Genomic DNA, 18,062 nt, shown 5'->3' with positions numbered 1-18,062 from the left:
GTTGACCTTTAAATGATTTTTTTTAATACAACGCAACTCAAATATCAAAAGAAATTTGTTTTTAATATTCTCATTTCAAGGACAATGACACAAATTGTATTTTTTAACTTTTCAAAAAATAGAAGATATTTCAAAGATATCAACATTAAAGCTTGCGATCCTTTTTTTATAAACACATCGACGACACGGGTTGACAATAAAATTGGGTGGCATTAGCATCTCTCTCTCTCTCTCTCTCTCTCTCTCTCTCATTTTCTCTCCCTCTTCTTTTTAGTTTTAGTCTACCCTGTCTCCATATCTCACACTCTTTCCTCCCCCCCCCCCCCCCCTCTTTCTCTTGTTTAATCTTTGTGCCTTGGGGCCGCGTATCCCTTTTACCTTTTAGGCCTTATTTTTTCTTATTAATTAATTATTTCATTACAAATCTTTATTCTCAGTTTTCTTATGAAGACTATAACTGATTTTCTTATAAAATCAAAGATATTTATGGCGTATATATTCAATACTGAATGAACGCCATAAAACATTTACCAACAACAACAAAAATATTATCTTTTCTTAGTGTGAACACCACTGATCTCTAGTGGTAAACACTCGGATCCCCGCGAATATTACAGCACATATGCGCCATCTCACGTTGGAACCTGGTCAAGCGGGAAAAGCTAAAAATTGTAATGTCAAAATCTAGATCTAGCTTGTTTTTTTTTATTTTTGGACTTGAAATTCGTTCGTTAAGACAGCTCGACTACCCAAGGAAGGTCACGAAAAGTGAGAACCGGGAAAACTAGGTAAGAAACTTTCCAAAATGCAATACACTGAGCTAATGGTTAGTTGATGGTTCCTAAAATTTTGTTCAGAAACACTGGCAGGTGATCCCAGACGACGGACGGCTATGATGATTCGGCCCAGCAAGTGCGGAGCGCTGCCAGCTCTCGGGCCGATGCGACGGCTGTGGGCGTGGGCGCAGGTAGACCGAAAGCTTCAGTCTCTATACCGTCGGTTGTTCCACTGAGACTACGTCTGGCTCCACTAGACCTCCGGTTATAGAGACAGAACGATCGCCTATGCCAGCGCCAGCCTATGTTGAAGATATCACGGCTAGATTTTAGCCGTTAGGCCCCTCCCACAAACATGAACAAACTTGCAACGGCCGTATTGTTATGCCCCCAAAATCCCCCAAAATGTCATTTTACCTCGTGCATATCCAATTTTACATTAGGCCTCTAGAGGCTATAATACATCGGTTCCACTTACTAACTTGATTGAAATAATCCGTTTAATGGTCCCTTTTAAGGAAATTATGGGTCAAAATCGACATCCATGTTGAAAATCTTGCAAGCCGTGTTAAACTCTCGCTGCCGTCTTCTTCTTCTTCTTCTTGATTTGTTTTTGTTTGGCAATCAGTCACATTTGACTATTTTTGCCACACACTATTTTATGAATTATTTAGGCCTATATATGAAGAGCTTAATTCCAAAAGGAGCTAAATCCACTTTTGATGAAAATGGAGTTATTGATATCAGAACATAGTATAGTATTAATGACTGCTTTTGAGAGAAATAGTTGTTTTTATACGCTCAAGGGAAGGTTACAATTGTGCTATTGCCCGAGGCATGCCGAGGGCAATAGCACAATTGTAACCTTCCCGAGAGCGTATAAAAAACAACTATTTCTCGAATATCAAAGCAGTCATTAATACTTTTATATACTGAAGAGTCAACTTACCAATCAACTGGTAGAACAGGTACTCAGAACAGGAACTCAGAACTCCGTAGAAAATAACTCAACTGTAGAACCGTAGAAAATACTCAACCGTAGAACCGTAGAAAATAAACCGTAGAACCGTAGAAAATAACTCAACCGTAGAACCGTAGAAAATAACTCAACCGTAGAAAATAACTCTATTTGTTCAAAATGTTTACCGTACAATTGTGAAAATTATACGTGGGGGCTTGCACCTGCTGACTAGTGGCTACATGGCTACTTGTGGTGATGTTGCATGTGCGTGGGAAGTTCTCTGGGTTATTTGTGATCTCATTGAAAATGTCATTTAGTTCCCGCAGTTCCTGGCTTTCACTACGCTGACCACCAGTAGATGTTGATGACGATGGTACTGATTTCGGATCAACAGCTGCCGCGATACCATGACCTAGGTCTATGTTTCATGAGGATGGTACTGATTTCGGATCAACGGCTGCCGCGATAGCATGACTCATGTTTTCTTTGGCTGTACTGCTGGTCATAGCATAGTGTTTCAGACTGGTCTCCGCCTTGTGTCCGGAGACACTCATTATTTCTCTGTCTCTGAACCCAGCATTTTGTAGGGTACTGATGCTGGTTGCCCTAAGGCAATGGTTGGTGTAAGCCTTGGTACCTGCACGAGATGAAATTGTTTTCATCTTGTCTCCGATGCTGTTTTTCCCTAGGGGTGCATTACAGTACCATTGATCAAAAGAAGATGGATTGGATTTGAACTCACGCTTGGCCTGTGCACGTGCATTTGCCGGTCTCTGCCAAAAACTCTTACATTGTGGATTCAATTTATCTTTGTAGCGTAAGAAGGAGGCAACAGGACATCGTGGACCATTAGTTGGAATCATGACACCACCTTGGCTTTTCTCTAGTTTATCTGCCCTGTTGTTTTTTGTGAGTGTATCTTTCAGAGTTATGGAGCATTTTCCCCCTTCATCACAAATGTCAAAGCTGTCAAGTGTCATTTCACGCAAATTCTCTCTACCCCGATTGCAAAAGTACAACATTACATCCATAAATACCTTGTCCTGAAGACCCACAGGATCATCCAAATCAAGAGAACCTTGGATTTTGTCCATGTCTTCTGCTGAGATAGCTGGTTTGTGAGTTACAACTCCCTTTCCTTCCTGTTTAAGCATTGCTGAAAAACACTTAAAAACTCTCGTCGAGTTGGAAAAATCTTCATGCTTGATGATATCTATCTTATTACAGTTGAGAAAATGACGCTGAAGTCCGAATCTAATAGCTAACATTGACTTCTTCATGTAATAACTTCCGTTCTTCCGTCTGGCACCAGCGTAAAACTTTTGCAGTACATTGTCCAGCTCCGAATTTGAAAGCTTGTTTACGCTATCGAGGTCTGTCTTGATAACTTGCAGGAAGTCTTCGAATATTTTCATGGAGCATTTAACGGAATTTTTCGTGTTCTTGCTGTCAGCAGAATCAATCAAGTCTCTCATTTGATCATCATCAAGAAGCTGAAATCTTGGGAGCGTTTCTATTAATTCCGCCATTTTGGCCTAGTAGTACAGTCGGTCGTCTGCGCTGCACTCGATCACGATCACTGGCACAACAATGATACAAATTCACAAGGGAGTCGGGCTAACTCGCCCCACGGGACATCTCGCCCCAGCGAGATATCCCGACATGATTTATCGATCGAGAGATACCAGTAGTCTGCTAATTAACGGCCAGGACGAAAGAATGTGAACAAATATCAGCCATATCGTCTAAAATGTACAATGAGCACAAACATATACACATTGGTATCTCTCGATCGATGAATCGTGTCGGAACATTTCGACCCAGTCTTTGATGCTGGGGCGAGATGTCTCGTGGGGCGAGTTAGCTGCTAGTTGTATTACAAAATTGGTAAAATGTAGCGACCATTTCTTCGCACACATATGGTATCCTCCATCGCTCAAACCATTTTTTAACATGTAAACCTATGGGGTAACCATGGAGACTGAACTATTTTTTTAATAACCATGGTTATTAAAAATATTGAAATGTTTTATGCATGGTTACCGAGAATTTCACAGGAACAGTTGAAGTTTATGAATGCAATTTCGACCAATCAGATGGCTGGATTACTTAAGTGAGGTATATAATTCACTTTAGTACCCGTCTTTGAACAAAATTATTTACTTACATTTTTAGAGCAATTATGAAAAAAATTCAATTTCGAATATCACTTTTCCATAGACGCCTGTACAAAATATGGTAAACAATGGCTTTTTTCTCCGAAGTTACAAACATGGATTTAGCTCCTTTTGGAATGAAACTCTTCATATATATACATAGGTCTATATGTACAATTTCATGTCATAAATGACTATTTTTAGGATTCTTTCTCTTTCCATCCTCTTTCCTTCCTCTTTTTTTCTTTTTAGACTCTATTACTTTTTTTAGAGAGAAAATTCAATAAATTAATAATTTTGGAAAGAGACGACGGCCTAGCAAGTTGTGAATGAAAAACGCCTATAAACTAAAACTAAACGTACGTACTTGTGTTTACGCGTTTACGCGTTCAAATATCACCTCACGTCAATCTCATCCCTTCTAGTCTACGCCGAAGGCAAAATGATTATGAAGGAAAAACTGTGCGCCATCTACACGTTCGTAATGGCGTTATCACAGTTTTTCCTTCATAATCATTTTTGCCTTCGGCGTAGACTAGAAGGGATGAGATTGACGGCAGCGAGAGTTTAACACGGCTTGCAAGATTTTCAACATGGATGTCGATTTTGACCCATAATTTCCTTAAAAGGGACCATTAAACGGATTATTTCAATCAAGTTAGTAAGTGGAACCGATGTATTATAGCCTCTAGAGGCCTAATGTAAAATTGGATATGCACGAGGTAAAATGACATTTTGGGGGATTTTGGGGGCATAACAATACGGCCGTGGCAAGTTTGTTCATGTTTGTGGGAGGGGCCTAACGGCTAAAATCTAGCCGTGATATCTTCAACATAGGCTAGCATAGGCGATCGTTCAGTCTCTATAACCGGAGGTCTAGTGGAGCCAGACGTAGTCTCAGTGGAACAACCGACTGTATAGAGACTGAAGCTTTCGGTCTAGGGCGCAGGCTGCAGGTTTGTGGATATGGATGTGCCTCTGGCCACACATAGGAGCTATCCTGGCTGTGTAGTAAAAGCTGTGCTGTGCTTTTGATTCTCAATATTTCAAACACCACTGTACAAAACTCAACTGATTTCACTCAAAATCTGTACTTTAGTGATAATCGATGTCTAGCAGTAGAGTAAAGGAGCCCGTTTTCGGCCACTTAAGACAAAATCCTATTTTTAGGACTCTTTACTTCCTATTTATTATCATTTCTTGTTCAAATCATGAAGCAAATATTATTATTATTTAAACAAAAAAAGAATCCCAGAAAAAAATCACGAATTGCCATGACAATATTCATTTCAATTTTCACTGTTTTGGAGCCAGTTATCGGCCGAGCGTTTCAGTTTACGGCCGCATGTACAAAGTCAATAGGAAGCGCTCGCGCGCGCCGTGCGTTTCCGCGCTGATGTACAGCACAAGCGGGCGGAGCAGGTATCCCACGCCGGAGCTCCCTGGTGCTCGCCTGGCCGAAGACAGGCACAGCGGTGATCGGAAGTTGGAATCTGAATTAGACAGAGATATCGTGTGTGCGTCGCGGTGTGCGGCTGCATTGATTTAATACATGCGATGAGATACTTTTGAGCTTGCGACTAGCACAAAATCGGGCTCTAAATCTGAAAAATACTTGAAATAAAGCTTTTAGAGTGATTTTACCTTGCATCCAACCAATCGGCCGAAAACTGGAGCTGGCCGATTACCGGCTCCTTTACTCTAGGGCCTAGTCTAGATCTAAAATACATTTTTTTTTTTTTAACTTAGAACTCGAACTTACTTTAAATTCTAGATCTAGGTCTACTATAGACTAGAGTCTAGATCTAGAATCTACTGATGTTAAAAAGAATAATTTAAAAGTTCAAATTGTAAGTCTCGTGTCAACAGTAGGGGCGCTGGTCCGAGAATGAGGATCGTCTTTGTAAACGCAGACTGATGCGTCCTCTAAAAATAAAATGAGGATCGTCTGCATTTTTGCAGACGTCTCATATTTTTGATCGGCGCATTGGCGATGCAAAAAACGGATTGCGCAATGATTTTCTTGATGCATTTTACATTGACTTTGTACAGAGACTTTCACATTATGAGCAATGATTTGTTGGGAAGACGGTGAACTAGGGTTATTTTCCCCTGGGGAATCCATTTTTGGGATCGCCAACAGGCCGTTTGGTAACCTGAAACCGGCAGAGCGCCGATGAAAAAAAACGTCCACAAAAATGCAGACGGTCCTTATTTTCGAGGATGCATTTTGTCTGCGTTTATGAGGATATCCTTATTTATGAGGACGATCCTCATTCTCAGACCAGCGCCCCTACTGGTCAAACTTTGCATACAGCTGCATCGACATGATTGTGTACAGTCTATGCTATATTATGCGTTGTGTGTATTTGTGTATAGGTCTAATAATACCTGCCTCACAGCAAGCATGCAGTGCTAGACTCGAGGTCAATACGCATTAGCATTGACTCTCTATGCTTTGCTGGTGTGGTATGATAAGCATGGGTATGAGAATGGGAAATTCAAATTGGAGGTCAATTGTATGTTGAAATTTTAAACCTTGTGCGGTGTGTCTGCAAAGGTTTTCACAGTCATTAGTAATACTTCTAGGATTTAGACCTAGAAAATCTAAACTACTGGTAGACTAGACTATGTATGTAGGAATATTTGGCTCTAGCACTGCACTACGTGTTAATAGGCAGTATTTGAATACATGAATAGTCGATACACTCACAACACACAAATGCACACAATCATGCCGATGCGGCTGATCGGCGAGTTTGACTGTAGACTCACAATTTGAATTTGAATTTTTCTTTCTAACATTGGAAAGTTGAAAAAAAAATTATTTTACTGCTATTTAGGTGTCATCAATGGTCACTAAAGTACCGATTTTTAGTGAAATTAGTTGAGTTTTGTACAGTGGTGTTTGAAATGTTGAAAATCAATAGCACAGCTTTTAATATACATGTGTGTATCATACCAGGAGCGTACTTGAAGTACTTGAATTGCTTGTACAGTACACTGTGCAAGGGATTCCCTTTAAGATAAGTACAGAAGATAGAACTCAAGGACACTCTTAAATGCTGAAAAAAAATATTCCAGACTAGATATTAGAAAATACTTTTTTAGCGATAGAGTTGTGGAGCTGTGGAACGTTCTCTGAGAAAAGGTGGTGTGAGGCTGTGAGCTGGGTCGGTCACCTCCTTTAAGAATACCCGGTAGGCTTGATAGTCATTGGTCAAAGAATCCAAGCCTTCTGTATAAGCCGGTCTAGGCGTACTGTAGTCCTGGATCGATGAACAGGCTTAGACCTACAACATCATGTAAAGTAAAGTAAAGAATGAACAATGGAGGTACTCTTTTACCTCATAATCCAGCCGCCCAGAAAGTATGCACGTTCCGCTAGCTATAACTATAAGTGAATTGTGCAAACCGCTTGGCTGCTGGAGTGGGGATATTGAAATTAAACTAATGCACCTGTATTACATAGCTTGCTACCCTGGTTAGTTTGTTTACAGTACACATCGGAAAAGAAAATTGCCTGAACTTGAATAAGATTCTTCCCTAGTAAGAGGCACATATTCAGCAGCAGTGCCAGTTCAGTACCTGATGTTTTTGTGTGTGTTGTCTTCTTTATTCTGTAGACATCCAGGTTTTAAGAATAGCCAGCCAAAAGATGTCTCTGACAAAATTTGCCCTACCTGGAAAGGACTGCCGTTGCATCGTGTACGAGGGCAAAGTGTGCAAGATCAAGACTTTGATGCCACCCCTCACAGATGGGTGAGTATAGGCTGTAAGATGTAGTACCTAGACATGTAGGTGCAAGCAATGTTTAGATTACTAAATGTACAAAGACACTTATTTTTATTCTCTCTGTTTACTTGTCTTTAACTTTAACAAATATTTTCTGAAGGAGGAATGAGCAGGGGACATATTTGCTCTTGGTAGCTTCATAATGGCTCTGTGATATTTAAGGAGGGTGCTATTTTATTATATCTCTATAATAATTTTCTTTTCAGGACTATCGGTGACTACATTGATAACAAAACTCTCCAAGAAGAACTTGAGGTTAGTATACTATGTTTTGGTTAATTTTGAGTCTGAGTAACTATTTATAGAAATTATTGATAATTTTGATCTTTAAAGCTGGGTCACTTTAGCAGCAATGATAGGTCAAAACAAAATTCAAATTCAATGGGTTTATGCCATGTTCTATTTCATACATGTATATTTTATCTTGAAAATAATTTACCTTTTTCTTTGTTTTTCAGTTATGATACTGAGCAGGCATTTGATCCTTGGTTCTGACTTCTGAGTGAATGTTCAGTTTAAGAGTACAATCTTATGTAATTATTAAATCATTCATTTATTGCAACCATAAGTTGGATTTCATACAGTAAAAAAGGCAGGCATATAAATGGTTCACAATATAGTTATATGTATACTTTGTACAATAAAACTGTATAAATTGACACTTTAAATACATAGATATGAAAAGAAAAAAACAAACACTCAAGAGCAATCACATTTAAACATAATTAAAAGGTACATAGGACTTCACAGGACCAATAATCATACATCAACTGACATCAACGTATTGTCCAACAATTAAAATTGAGAAAGATTTTGAAAGAAAGAGAGAGAGACAGTAAACCCAAATTGAGTGGTGGTATAATGCATTATCCGTATTAAAAAAAATATATATATATATATCCAGTCAAATTCAATTGGTATTAAATTTGTTACATTATAAATTATTATAAAATACATATAATAAACAAGTGTGCAATTTTAAGTAAAACATCTACACAGCACCTCAATGCAATATAAAATTGACAATAATGATTATTAATTAAATGTAATACCATGTACAAAGCTTGAATACAAGTACCCCCAAGTTTGATACTGATAAACCGGTGTTGTATAATAATAACAGATATGTAAAATAAGATTTAAATATAAATATATGGACCAATAATCATATATCAACTGACATCAACGTATTGTTCAGAACAGTTACAATTGAGAAATATTTTGAAGGAAAAATAAAAAAGGAAGTAAACCCAAATTGAGTGGTGGTATAATGCATTATTTGTAAAAAATTAATCCAGACAAATTCAATTGATATCAAATTTGTTACATTCTCAATTATTTTAAAATTCATATAATGAACAAGTGTGTAATTTAAGTAAAATGTCTAAACGGTAGTTTAATTCAATATACAATTGGCAATAATGATTATTGATTAAATTTAATACCCTGTACAAAGTTTGAAGACACTAATAAAACGGTGTCGTATGATACCGGTAATCACAAATATGTAAAATAGGATTGATGTCTTCTTATTAAAATTATTACATTTGGTTAACGAGAATATACTCAATAAAAAGGACAATAAAAATACATTAAATTTGGCAAGATCATTGTAGATTAAACAGACACCAGGGTATGAAGCTATTTTTGTATCTATTAGTTTTGCATTTGGGAGGGTACAGGTCTTTGCTGTTCCGAAGAGAGTATCTTGTTTCTCTTGGAGCAGGAAGAAGATGGTTTAGCATGTGACTGGGGTTACGAATTTGGGTAAACAAATTAAGGCATAGTTTTTGTCTACGTTCAGAAAGGGATTGGAGGTTAAGAAAGACAAGGGCGTCAGAGTATGATAGTCCAGGTGAAATAATTCTAACTGCCCTTTTTTGGATGGACTCTAACATTTCGGATTGTTCTTTGGTCCCATCTGTACTACTGTACACATCCTTTTTTTCACATGTATCTACAGGACATTATCAGGGCTGTCTTGCGCATCCCCCACAGTGTGGACCCAGTAACATTGAGGACAGAACACTTGTTTGTAAAGCCAGGTAAGACCTCTAGGTGTGCCATGACACTATTAATGCCATTTCAAGTATATAGTAGTCCAGGGGAGTGTTTCACAAAGGCTAAGATCGACTTTAAGTGGGACTTAACTATGGCAAGCCTTTAACCCTACGTTAACTGGGGGGGGGGGGTCAATTTGACCCCCCCCCCCCTGTAAAAAATTTGCGACTACTCCGAAACCGCAGCAGATGTAAAATTTTCCTCTCATGACTTTTTACTTTCGAGTCTTACGCATCTTTTAAAACGATTTTTTTGAAAATAGGATCTACGGTTACAAGGTCGCATTACCTTTTGTCTTTGCATGTCAGCCCGAAAATCGCTCATTTTCGTGATTTGTGTACAAAACATATGTAAAAGTCATTTTTCCTAAAAATAGATAAAACATTGGTAATTCAGTCTTGTTTAAAGTTTAGATGTTTGTTTTGAGGTCAAAATAGTTGAATTGTAGTTATAAATGAAATAAATACATAAGTTAAAAAAACAATGAAATACATAAGAAATTATAAAAACAAGAGATAACATAAGGAATAACCTGGCTCTTCCAATTTTTTGTGTTGTATTATTATTCCAAATGGTCTAATAAATATATGTAGTGAAAAAGAATACTTAAATATGAATAATCTATGATTTATGGGCCGAAATGTGAATTTTATGACCTTATTTGCATAAATTACCATAAATATGCAAATGAGTGAATTTTTCAAAAATTTGAAATTACCATAGTGTTCTATACACTTCACTTAACATGCATGCAAATTTTCGCGGCGATCAGCAGTGAAACGGCCGAGATCTTAGGGGGGGGTCAAATTGACCCCCCCCCCCCCCCCCCCCCCAGTAAAAACCTGGTCTGAAATAGCCCAGTTAAAATAGGGTTAATGCCGCTGGTTGCTCTCAGCATTATGATCTTTAGATAATATTTTTTCCTTCGGTAATGAATTATCAAAAAATGTAGATTTGTGACCATGATTTTTATGTCCCTTGAGAGACCAATGCCTGTAAATGGTGAGAGCAAACAGTGGCATGAACGGCCTGCAATAGTTATTAAGTCCAGCTTAAAGTCGATCTTAATCTTTGTGAAATACCCCCCAGCATTGCATCGTTTGTGGTTTTAGTCTCGCCGTGGCACTAACATCCTTCGGCAAGACAGTAATCTACATTTGCCACTCTCCACCCAGGTGTTAAATGGGTATCCGGTAGGATACAAACATTAATGTGGTTGGATTGGTATGCGTGTGCTTGTAAAATGGCGTCTGGCCAGATTACTCCCCATGGAGCAGAACTGTACACTAAAGTGCGGATTAGCAGAATCCAATGTCCAGGGTAATAATAATTACAATTTAAAATTTTGAAGTGCTTAGAAACGTAGTAAGAAGCATTATTAATGTGTTTATAATTTCAATTATCAAAGTTGGATACAATTTAATTTGAAGCATGCATGCATGTCTTTTTTTCTTGCTCAGTCATTATTTCTCCATTCATCAATCTTTCTTTCTTTCTTGTGTCTCTTTGGCTTGTTGTCATGTAATCTGCATCAGTTAGAAACACAATTATTCAATACAGCATTAGCATAAAAAAAGGAGTAAGTATATTCTACATAAAAAGAAAAAGTAATATCATATTCATAACTATGAATAGCATATCACTGCAAGGAAGACATTAAGTTTTATCACACTGTGGGTTAATAGTGTTTAAGACAAGTTGTGTAGATATTCTTGTTTTTTAATTAAAGGTATTACAAAGTTTTGGGAAATTTTGAAAAATGGGTGGATAGTGATTCTTTACAATTTTGATATATTTGGATGCCCATGTGGATGTATTAAAAGCACTAGAAATTTTAGCCCCTAAAACACTTCTGCTTTTGAGAAAAATTAAATATAAAGATTTACCGGTGCTCCCGGTAAATTTTGATAAATTTCAAATGGCTCCTACGGCCGTACTATGGTAGATGCGACCATGGAAATCTCAGAATATGTAGTTGTGGTATACAATTAGCGAACGGGAATAGCTAATTGTTCGATATTGGTCACGAAACATTGTTTTATAGCTTAATTAATATCTTGACATTGAGAGGGAGCTATACAACATAAACTGATTATTATTTATAATTTCATAACTTAAGACTCGATTTTGACCGCGACGACGATCACTGAATATTGTAGGATCGCATATGCTTCTAATATGTTCATTTGAACCAAATTCATGACCCCATGCCAAAACTTTGTATTACCCTTAAAGAAAGCATTGTAGGTAAATACTCCCCCCCCCCCCCCCCCCCCAAAAAAAAAAATAATAATAATAATAATAAATAAATAAATAAATTTAAAAAAAATACATATTGCACTTTCATTTTCATTCTATTGCAGAGGCATGATTTCTCTAATTTCTAATGATTTCACTGTTTCTTTTCACATCTGCAGAGAAAAAAGAATGGAACCTACCTCACAAAGTGGAATTCAAACAACCTGGTCAGACACTCATTGCTCTTCCTTACACGTATGTCCTTAATCTTCAACTTTATGCTGCTAAAAAGGAAACCCTTGAGGAACCACAGATTCAGGTATGGACCAAGCATGTTCTTTGTCTATCTATAATTTGGCAGCCAAACACAGAAAGGCATCAATGGGACTAGTATTAATAATTATGATTCACACTGGTTATCATAGGAACATACTGTTATTGAGGAGGGTCCTTTTCATGTAATGTTTCTCAGAATAGAAATGATTGTCTCCAAATAGAAGGGGAAAGGGTAAACGACCTGTGCTCCATGATGCTGCAGAATGTTTCATGATCAATGAATAATTAAACGAAACTGTCTTGTAGATTGAAATATTTAAAAATTCAAATATACTTGCATCAGGTTTTTAAAAGCCATGTATCTAATATATATTCATGCTTTTCCATCTTATACACAGGAAGAGGACATGGAATCAAACAAGAGGAAAGCTGAACGATCGTCATCGCCATCTAAATCAACTGAACAAAGCAAAAGGTACAATAGGAACTAGAAAACAAATAGATCTGTTTTTCAAGTGTCCTGATCTTCTCAAATTCTCTTTCAATCATTTATTTTGTTTAACCCCTCCCTGATTTCTCTCATTCCCATAGGCTTATCACAGCCTTTTATTACAGGTTTAGAATTTTTTTATTTGTGAGACCACTCGTTACTAAAAGAAATGCTAGCAACATTATACAGTTAACTTGCGGTTACACCATGTGAGAGAGAGGGAGGATTGAGGAATCATGAAAAGGACTCTTGGTAGTCTTTCTTGGGGGTGTGTAGTCCTGGAAAGGACTGTTGGTGTAGTTTTGAAAAAGACTGTTGGTTATCTTTCTTAGCTTATAGCTCTAAGGAGAACTATAGCGCCGATTGGAGAGGATGGGTGACGGGAGTGGCTCTTGTTCATTATCTTGTCAGTAGTCAGATGATGACATTTCATTCAACGTGTAAAACTGACATCAAATTTGAAGTACATCCAAACCTGTCCTTGCCTAGTTTCTTGTCTTGTTTTTGTTAGGCCAAGTGTCTCATAGGGGTCATTTATATTGTCTCTCTTCAGGAATTTTTATTTTTAGAAGCTGAATAAAAATTGCTACCTGTCTACAATGGCCACTTTTCTATTTCCCCTGAATGGCCTTAATAAACAGGTTTGAATTTACAGTGTAAAGATGTAACTAGCATTATAATTAATTGATGTTTAGAATAATAATCTCTTTTTCTTTCCTAATTGTTATAGGCCAAAGAGGAAACTAATTCAAGAGGGACCCATATCGAACTCCTCTTCTCCCCGACGCTCAAACCGGCGCATGGCACCTTCACGCGGCTCCGCTTCCAGCTCCAACAAGCCAGGCTACATCCTGAGGAAGCGTGCCCTGAGGGTCACCACCAGCAACAACACGAGCAACAACAGCAACAAGTTGCAGAGAGGAGGTAGCCACACAATCCCACCAGATGGTATAGGCTTAGATGAAGCAGGGATGATGGTAGATGGTTGGGATGAACAGACAGGTAGAAGGAATAGGGAACGGATAGATATAGAGAGACAGAAGAGGGAACGTTCACCTGAGTTAGAGTCGGGATTTAGTAGGCTGGTGCAAGGGAAGGCTGCCGTGGTAGGTTGTACTGTCAACAAGTCCAGAAGAAAAAAAAGTTGGTTTGATGAGTTTGGTTATAAAGTTTTATTGTTTGGATTTGGATATTTTTTTTTTTTTAATAGTTGCTATGGAATTGAAAAATAAGTGGAGGGGAAAGAGTTGACTTCTGTTGAAGCTGCAGTGTTAAGATGTGTTGACAACAGTTCCAGAAATTATTGTTGTGTTAATTTTGATTTTTAAATTTCAGTTGGTTTAATTGGTTGTGTTTGATAAAGATATGGAGATAGGGGTGGAATGGGTTGGAAATGAAATCTGTTTAAGCAGCAGCGGTAGTTTACCGTTCCTATAATCATGTTATGTGGGTCCCACTTGAACTAGTTCGTTTTCATTAGTTGCAGTAATAGGTTTATGTTGGTAAGTTTTAAAGTTGTACAGATTTGAGGAGATTTGAGGAGATATATAGAGGAAGAGAAGAATGGCGGGGGAGGAAGACATGTTTTCTAGGAAAAGGGGATGGGTGTGGTGCAAACGCAAGAAACCCTCTGCTTAGAGGAAAAGGGGTGTAACTCATATCCCGGTACACAAGTTTATGCCTTTCTGGCTCTCAGATTAAGTTTGATTTTACTCTGAAATTTATTTTTTTTGCAGAATTTTACTTATACTCAGTTCATTGCAGAAATACTAGAATCTCAACAGTTCTGAGAAATAAAGTTTTCTTAATCCAGTTGTTTTATAACACTTGTTAGTTTAACTTTGTTTTTGTTTTTGCTTGTTTATTTATTATTTATTTTTTATTGTTGAATTAGTGGTTGTGTTTACTTGTTTTTCTTGGTTTAGAAAATGTGTATATTTGTAGGTATTCTTTTCTCTGTGTTGAATATTTAGTGTTTGTTTCTCCTTTTCACTACCAGTATCATACATAATGAGGACTAAACCTGTAGGTTTTCATAACAGCAAACTGTAATATTCATTGACAACTTAACAATGTTTTGTATCAAGTTCAGGAATTGTTGTTTCTATTAGATTGTTGTTCCATGTCTGCCTAGTACATGCATCATACTGTGATTAAAGATAATAAGTATGTTTCTCTACAGATTCAATGCACGATTCCTAATCATTAAATGAATGCAACACACAATGAATTTGCATTCACATATATGCATTTGTTTACTTTTTCTTTCCATATGACTTTGAAGGGTCCAGAAAGATTTCCAAGGGTAAATGAATCTTCGAATAAGGATCACAGCCATGTTGAATGCACTGGAGACCAGGGACCTATGCCTGCCAGGCCATCAGGTGAGTGAATGTGCACGTTTTTGTGTTTTTGTTTCTTTTTTGTCAATTCTGCTGATATGAATTTTTTTCTTCATATACATAACAAAAATTTGAAGATAGAGCATCAACTCCTCTACAGTTTTGATATGGAAAATGTTTGATTTAGTGTGTGTTTTTCTCCTTCAAGTGTTAACAAGAAAAAAGATGGTTGTTTTTGGTTGAATGTATGGCATGTTAATTTATTTCTATTCACTCTTTAATGCATATCTATAATTTTTTTGTTTACTTTCAAAAATGGTGTGTTTTTTAGTGATGGTTTACCATGCCATATACAAACAAGCCTTTAGGGAGCACTTTCCACATCATAATTTCAGATATGACACAGTAGGCCATCGCAATAAAACACACACCTTTTTGGCAATTTTGGCAACAAAGGTCCTAAGCTATGCATTCTAAGATGTAGGAATGTGAAGCGTAAAACCCTTTACATCATCATAGAAACATCTGCCACAGTTTTGCCGCATCATAGTTGAGCAAGGCTTAAGAGGTTAAGTTTTCTTGTAGGTTGAGTGCCATTTCCTCCAGTCACTCTTTTTATTTTGACCTCTAACCTTCAGACGGAGGAGCAGCTAGGGTGGGTGTCCCAGGACATCCTGGGAGGGAGCGGGTGGAGCAACACGTCCTGCAGGAGCAGCTCAGGCTCCAGCAGATGGCCAGTCCAGTAGGGGATGCCAAAGCAGAGGAACAGCCCCATGACAGAGGAGGATTAATCCACAACATGTTTGAGTAAGTTGATGGAACAGTTGGGTGGTTCTGTCGAAGGGTACTGTTTTACAGAAAGACCCTGTCAGAGCCATTTATACACAGAGTTTGGCCAACTTGGTTTCAGTCGGTCACAACGTGGTGTATATTCTTGTATTTTTTGCTTGCCCAACAAAGCAGTAATCGCCATATTGTACCCAACTCAAACTGAGTTGGCCAAACTCTTCTAATCGACTACTCTAAAGAGATTGTTATGTACCTTGTACCATTTAATAATTTCACTAGTTGTTTCATTTCTCAAAACAGTATGTTTATCATGATTTTGATTTGACCAGAAAGCTCTCTGCCCTCTCTTTTTAGTCAGGTGGCTTAGCAAAATTATCATTACATGGTGGACAAAAGCGCCATTTCTGGTACAGGGCTTTCTTAGGACCTACTAAACGATGTTAGGGTTGGAGCCCCAAACAAAACATTTATATAGGTGTGTTTTAGGGGTAGGGGCGTCGTACCAGAGCCCCCGTGTTAGATATCATGAAAGATCACATTGGTTTGCAGTTATTTTTGGTACAGGGCTCTAATCAACCTCCGGTAGAAGACCCTCCAGCACAATGTGCACTCCTTCCTCTCTTTTATGAGAAGTCTGCAACTCCTGCTATGATTAAGCATGGCATGGATGTTGACAGCCAAGCTGTTGAATTTCTGAACCCAGGACAAATCCCAGTCACGACATTTGACCAGCCTCTGTTTGCCCTGGCAAAGTTTGAACAATGCTAACTTATTAATTTTCCCATTTTTCCTCTCTCTCTCTCTCTCTCTTTCTCTCTCTCTCTCTCTCTCTCTCTCTCTCTCTCTCTTCTCTCTCGGTTTCTCTCTTTGCAGGGCAGTTGTGACGCCAGTGAAGAAGTTCTTCTTTCGAGACTGAAGAAAGACCAGGACATTTGTCCATTCAAGACTGGGGCTGCCATCCCCTCCGTTTTCCTCTCTCCTCTCCCAAAATTTCAGCTAGAAGGTCTTGCATTTATATGATTACCCAAAGAGAAATTTGTAGACAGAATATGCCGATCAAAAAAAAGTATAAAGATTGACAAAAGAAAACTCTGCCACACTGGAAAGAAAAATACTTTAGTTTCATCTAGACCTTTTTTCCTGTCAAAAATTATTTATTCATGTAGTTATTATTTATATTAAAAGCATCAGTTACATAGCAAACATTTAGATTCTAATTATTTTGTGGTTTTCTTTTTCTTTTACTTATACCTTATATAGAAACTATTAGACGCCTGACCAATTAGGTTCAAGGCTATTGATGCTTCTTTACTTTTAAACATTTGATAGAATTCTCTCATTTTGTTCTACGTAGCTGAATAAAAATGAAGTTTTCAGAATGAGGTACAGATTTTGAAAATCTTTGAGTGGGGGATTTTCTTTCCTCAGGGGCTAACTGCATCAAAAGATTCATGGCTGCATTAGGTCTTTTCAGGGGGGGGGGGGCTATTTTTTAATTAGGCCCTGAGCTTTTAGCGAAATTTTTCTGGTATGTATCGATATTCTTATGTACCTTACTTTTATTCAGAATCAATGGCTTTTGTAATGCTCTACTGTTTGTTTGAGGTATGAATTTTTGCGATATGTGATCGTAGATCATCTTATTTGAGTGATGGGGTAAAGATAATCCCAAATATCAAAGCCATTTGGTAACAGTGCAAATAGAATGAACAAAAAATGTTTTGTTTGTTTGAATCTACATGTGGTCTAGAATTTTTTTTAAGAGGCAAGTCAGAAAGTTGTAGAAAAGAAAACTGTGCTCAGTAAGTAGTATGCAAAAGCGAAATTTGATTTTTAGCAGTGGATGCATTCCTTCGTCAAGCTTTAGCAATGCTCCAGTGAAGCTACTCCCATAGTTATGACTTTCGGCATGACAACAATATGCCAAAGTCACCCTACGCAGAACTTCTCACAGGGCGGCAATGAGCAATGCTCTGACTTGTGTGTGTATATGATGTATATATGTCCAATAGAGCTTGTGAGTCATTGTGTTTGAGATTTCAATCACATATATGATTTTAAAAGAAGTGAAAGGCTTTGACATTTCAGTTTTTAGTCGTAAAAGTATAGTGTTTATATCTATTAACAGCAGGTGTGAGTTCAGCAAATATCATTTTAGATAACAAGCCAAGTTACCAA

At 37.6% G+C, this 18,062-nt stretch overlaps 1 protein-coding gene across 1 annotated transcript; it reads left to right on the top strand.

The window, feature by feature from the left end:
* Window positions 1-635: 635 nt before the first annotated feature.
* Window positions 636-16,915, top strand: LOC115929667. The gene is made up of 10 exons (XM_030999406.1): window positions 636-788; window positions 7,520-7,655; window positions 7,895-7,943; window positions 9,652-9,733; window positions 12,167-12,306; window positions 12,662-12,738; window positions 13,484-13,859; window positions 15,038-15,137; window positions 15,734-15,902; window positions 16,758-16,915. The coding sequence occupies exons 2-10, from the start codon at window positions 7,552-7,554 to the stop codon at window positions 16,798-16,800; spliced, it is 1,140 nt and encodes a 379-aa protein (XP_030855266.1). The 5' UTR covers window positions 636-788; window positions 7,520-7,551; the 3' UTR covers window positions 16,801-16,915.
* The last annotated feature ends 1,147 nt before the right edge of the window (window positions 16,916-18,062 follow it).

Source organism: Strongylocentrotus purpuratus, unplaced genomic scaffold, assembly GCF_000002235.5.
Source record: "Strongylocentrotus purpuratus isolate Spur 01 unplaced genomic scaffold, Spur_5.0 spur5_scaffold_5, whole genome shotgun sequence".
NCBI lineage: Eukaryota > Metazoa > Echinodermata > Echinoidea > Camarodonta > Strongylocentrotidae > Strongylocentrotus > Strongylocentrotus purpuratus.
This window is presented reverse-complemented; position numbering and strand designations above follow the sequence as displayed.

Excerpts from the sequence above, each read along its gene's own strand:
- LOC115929667 (XM_030999406.1), top strand. The coding sequence starts at position 7,552 with ATGTCTCTGACAAAATTTGCCCTACCTGGAAAGGACTGCCGTTGCATC. Across the intron at positions 12,739-13,483 it reads TCAACTGAACAAAGCAAAAG|GCCAAAGAGGAAACTAATTC; the intron begins GTACAATAGGAA and ends TAATTGTTATAG. Across the intron at positions 15,903-16,757 it reads TTAATCCACAACATGTTTGA|GGCAGTTGTGACGCCAGTGA; the intron begins GTAAGTTGATGG and ends CTCTCTTTGCAG.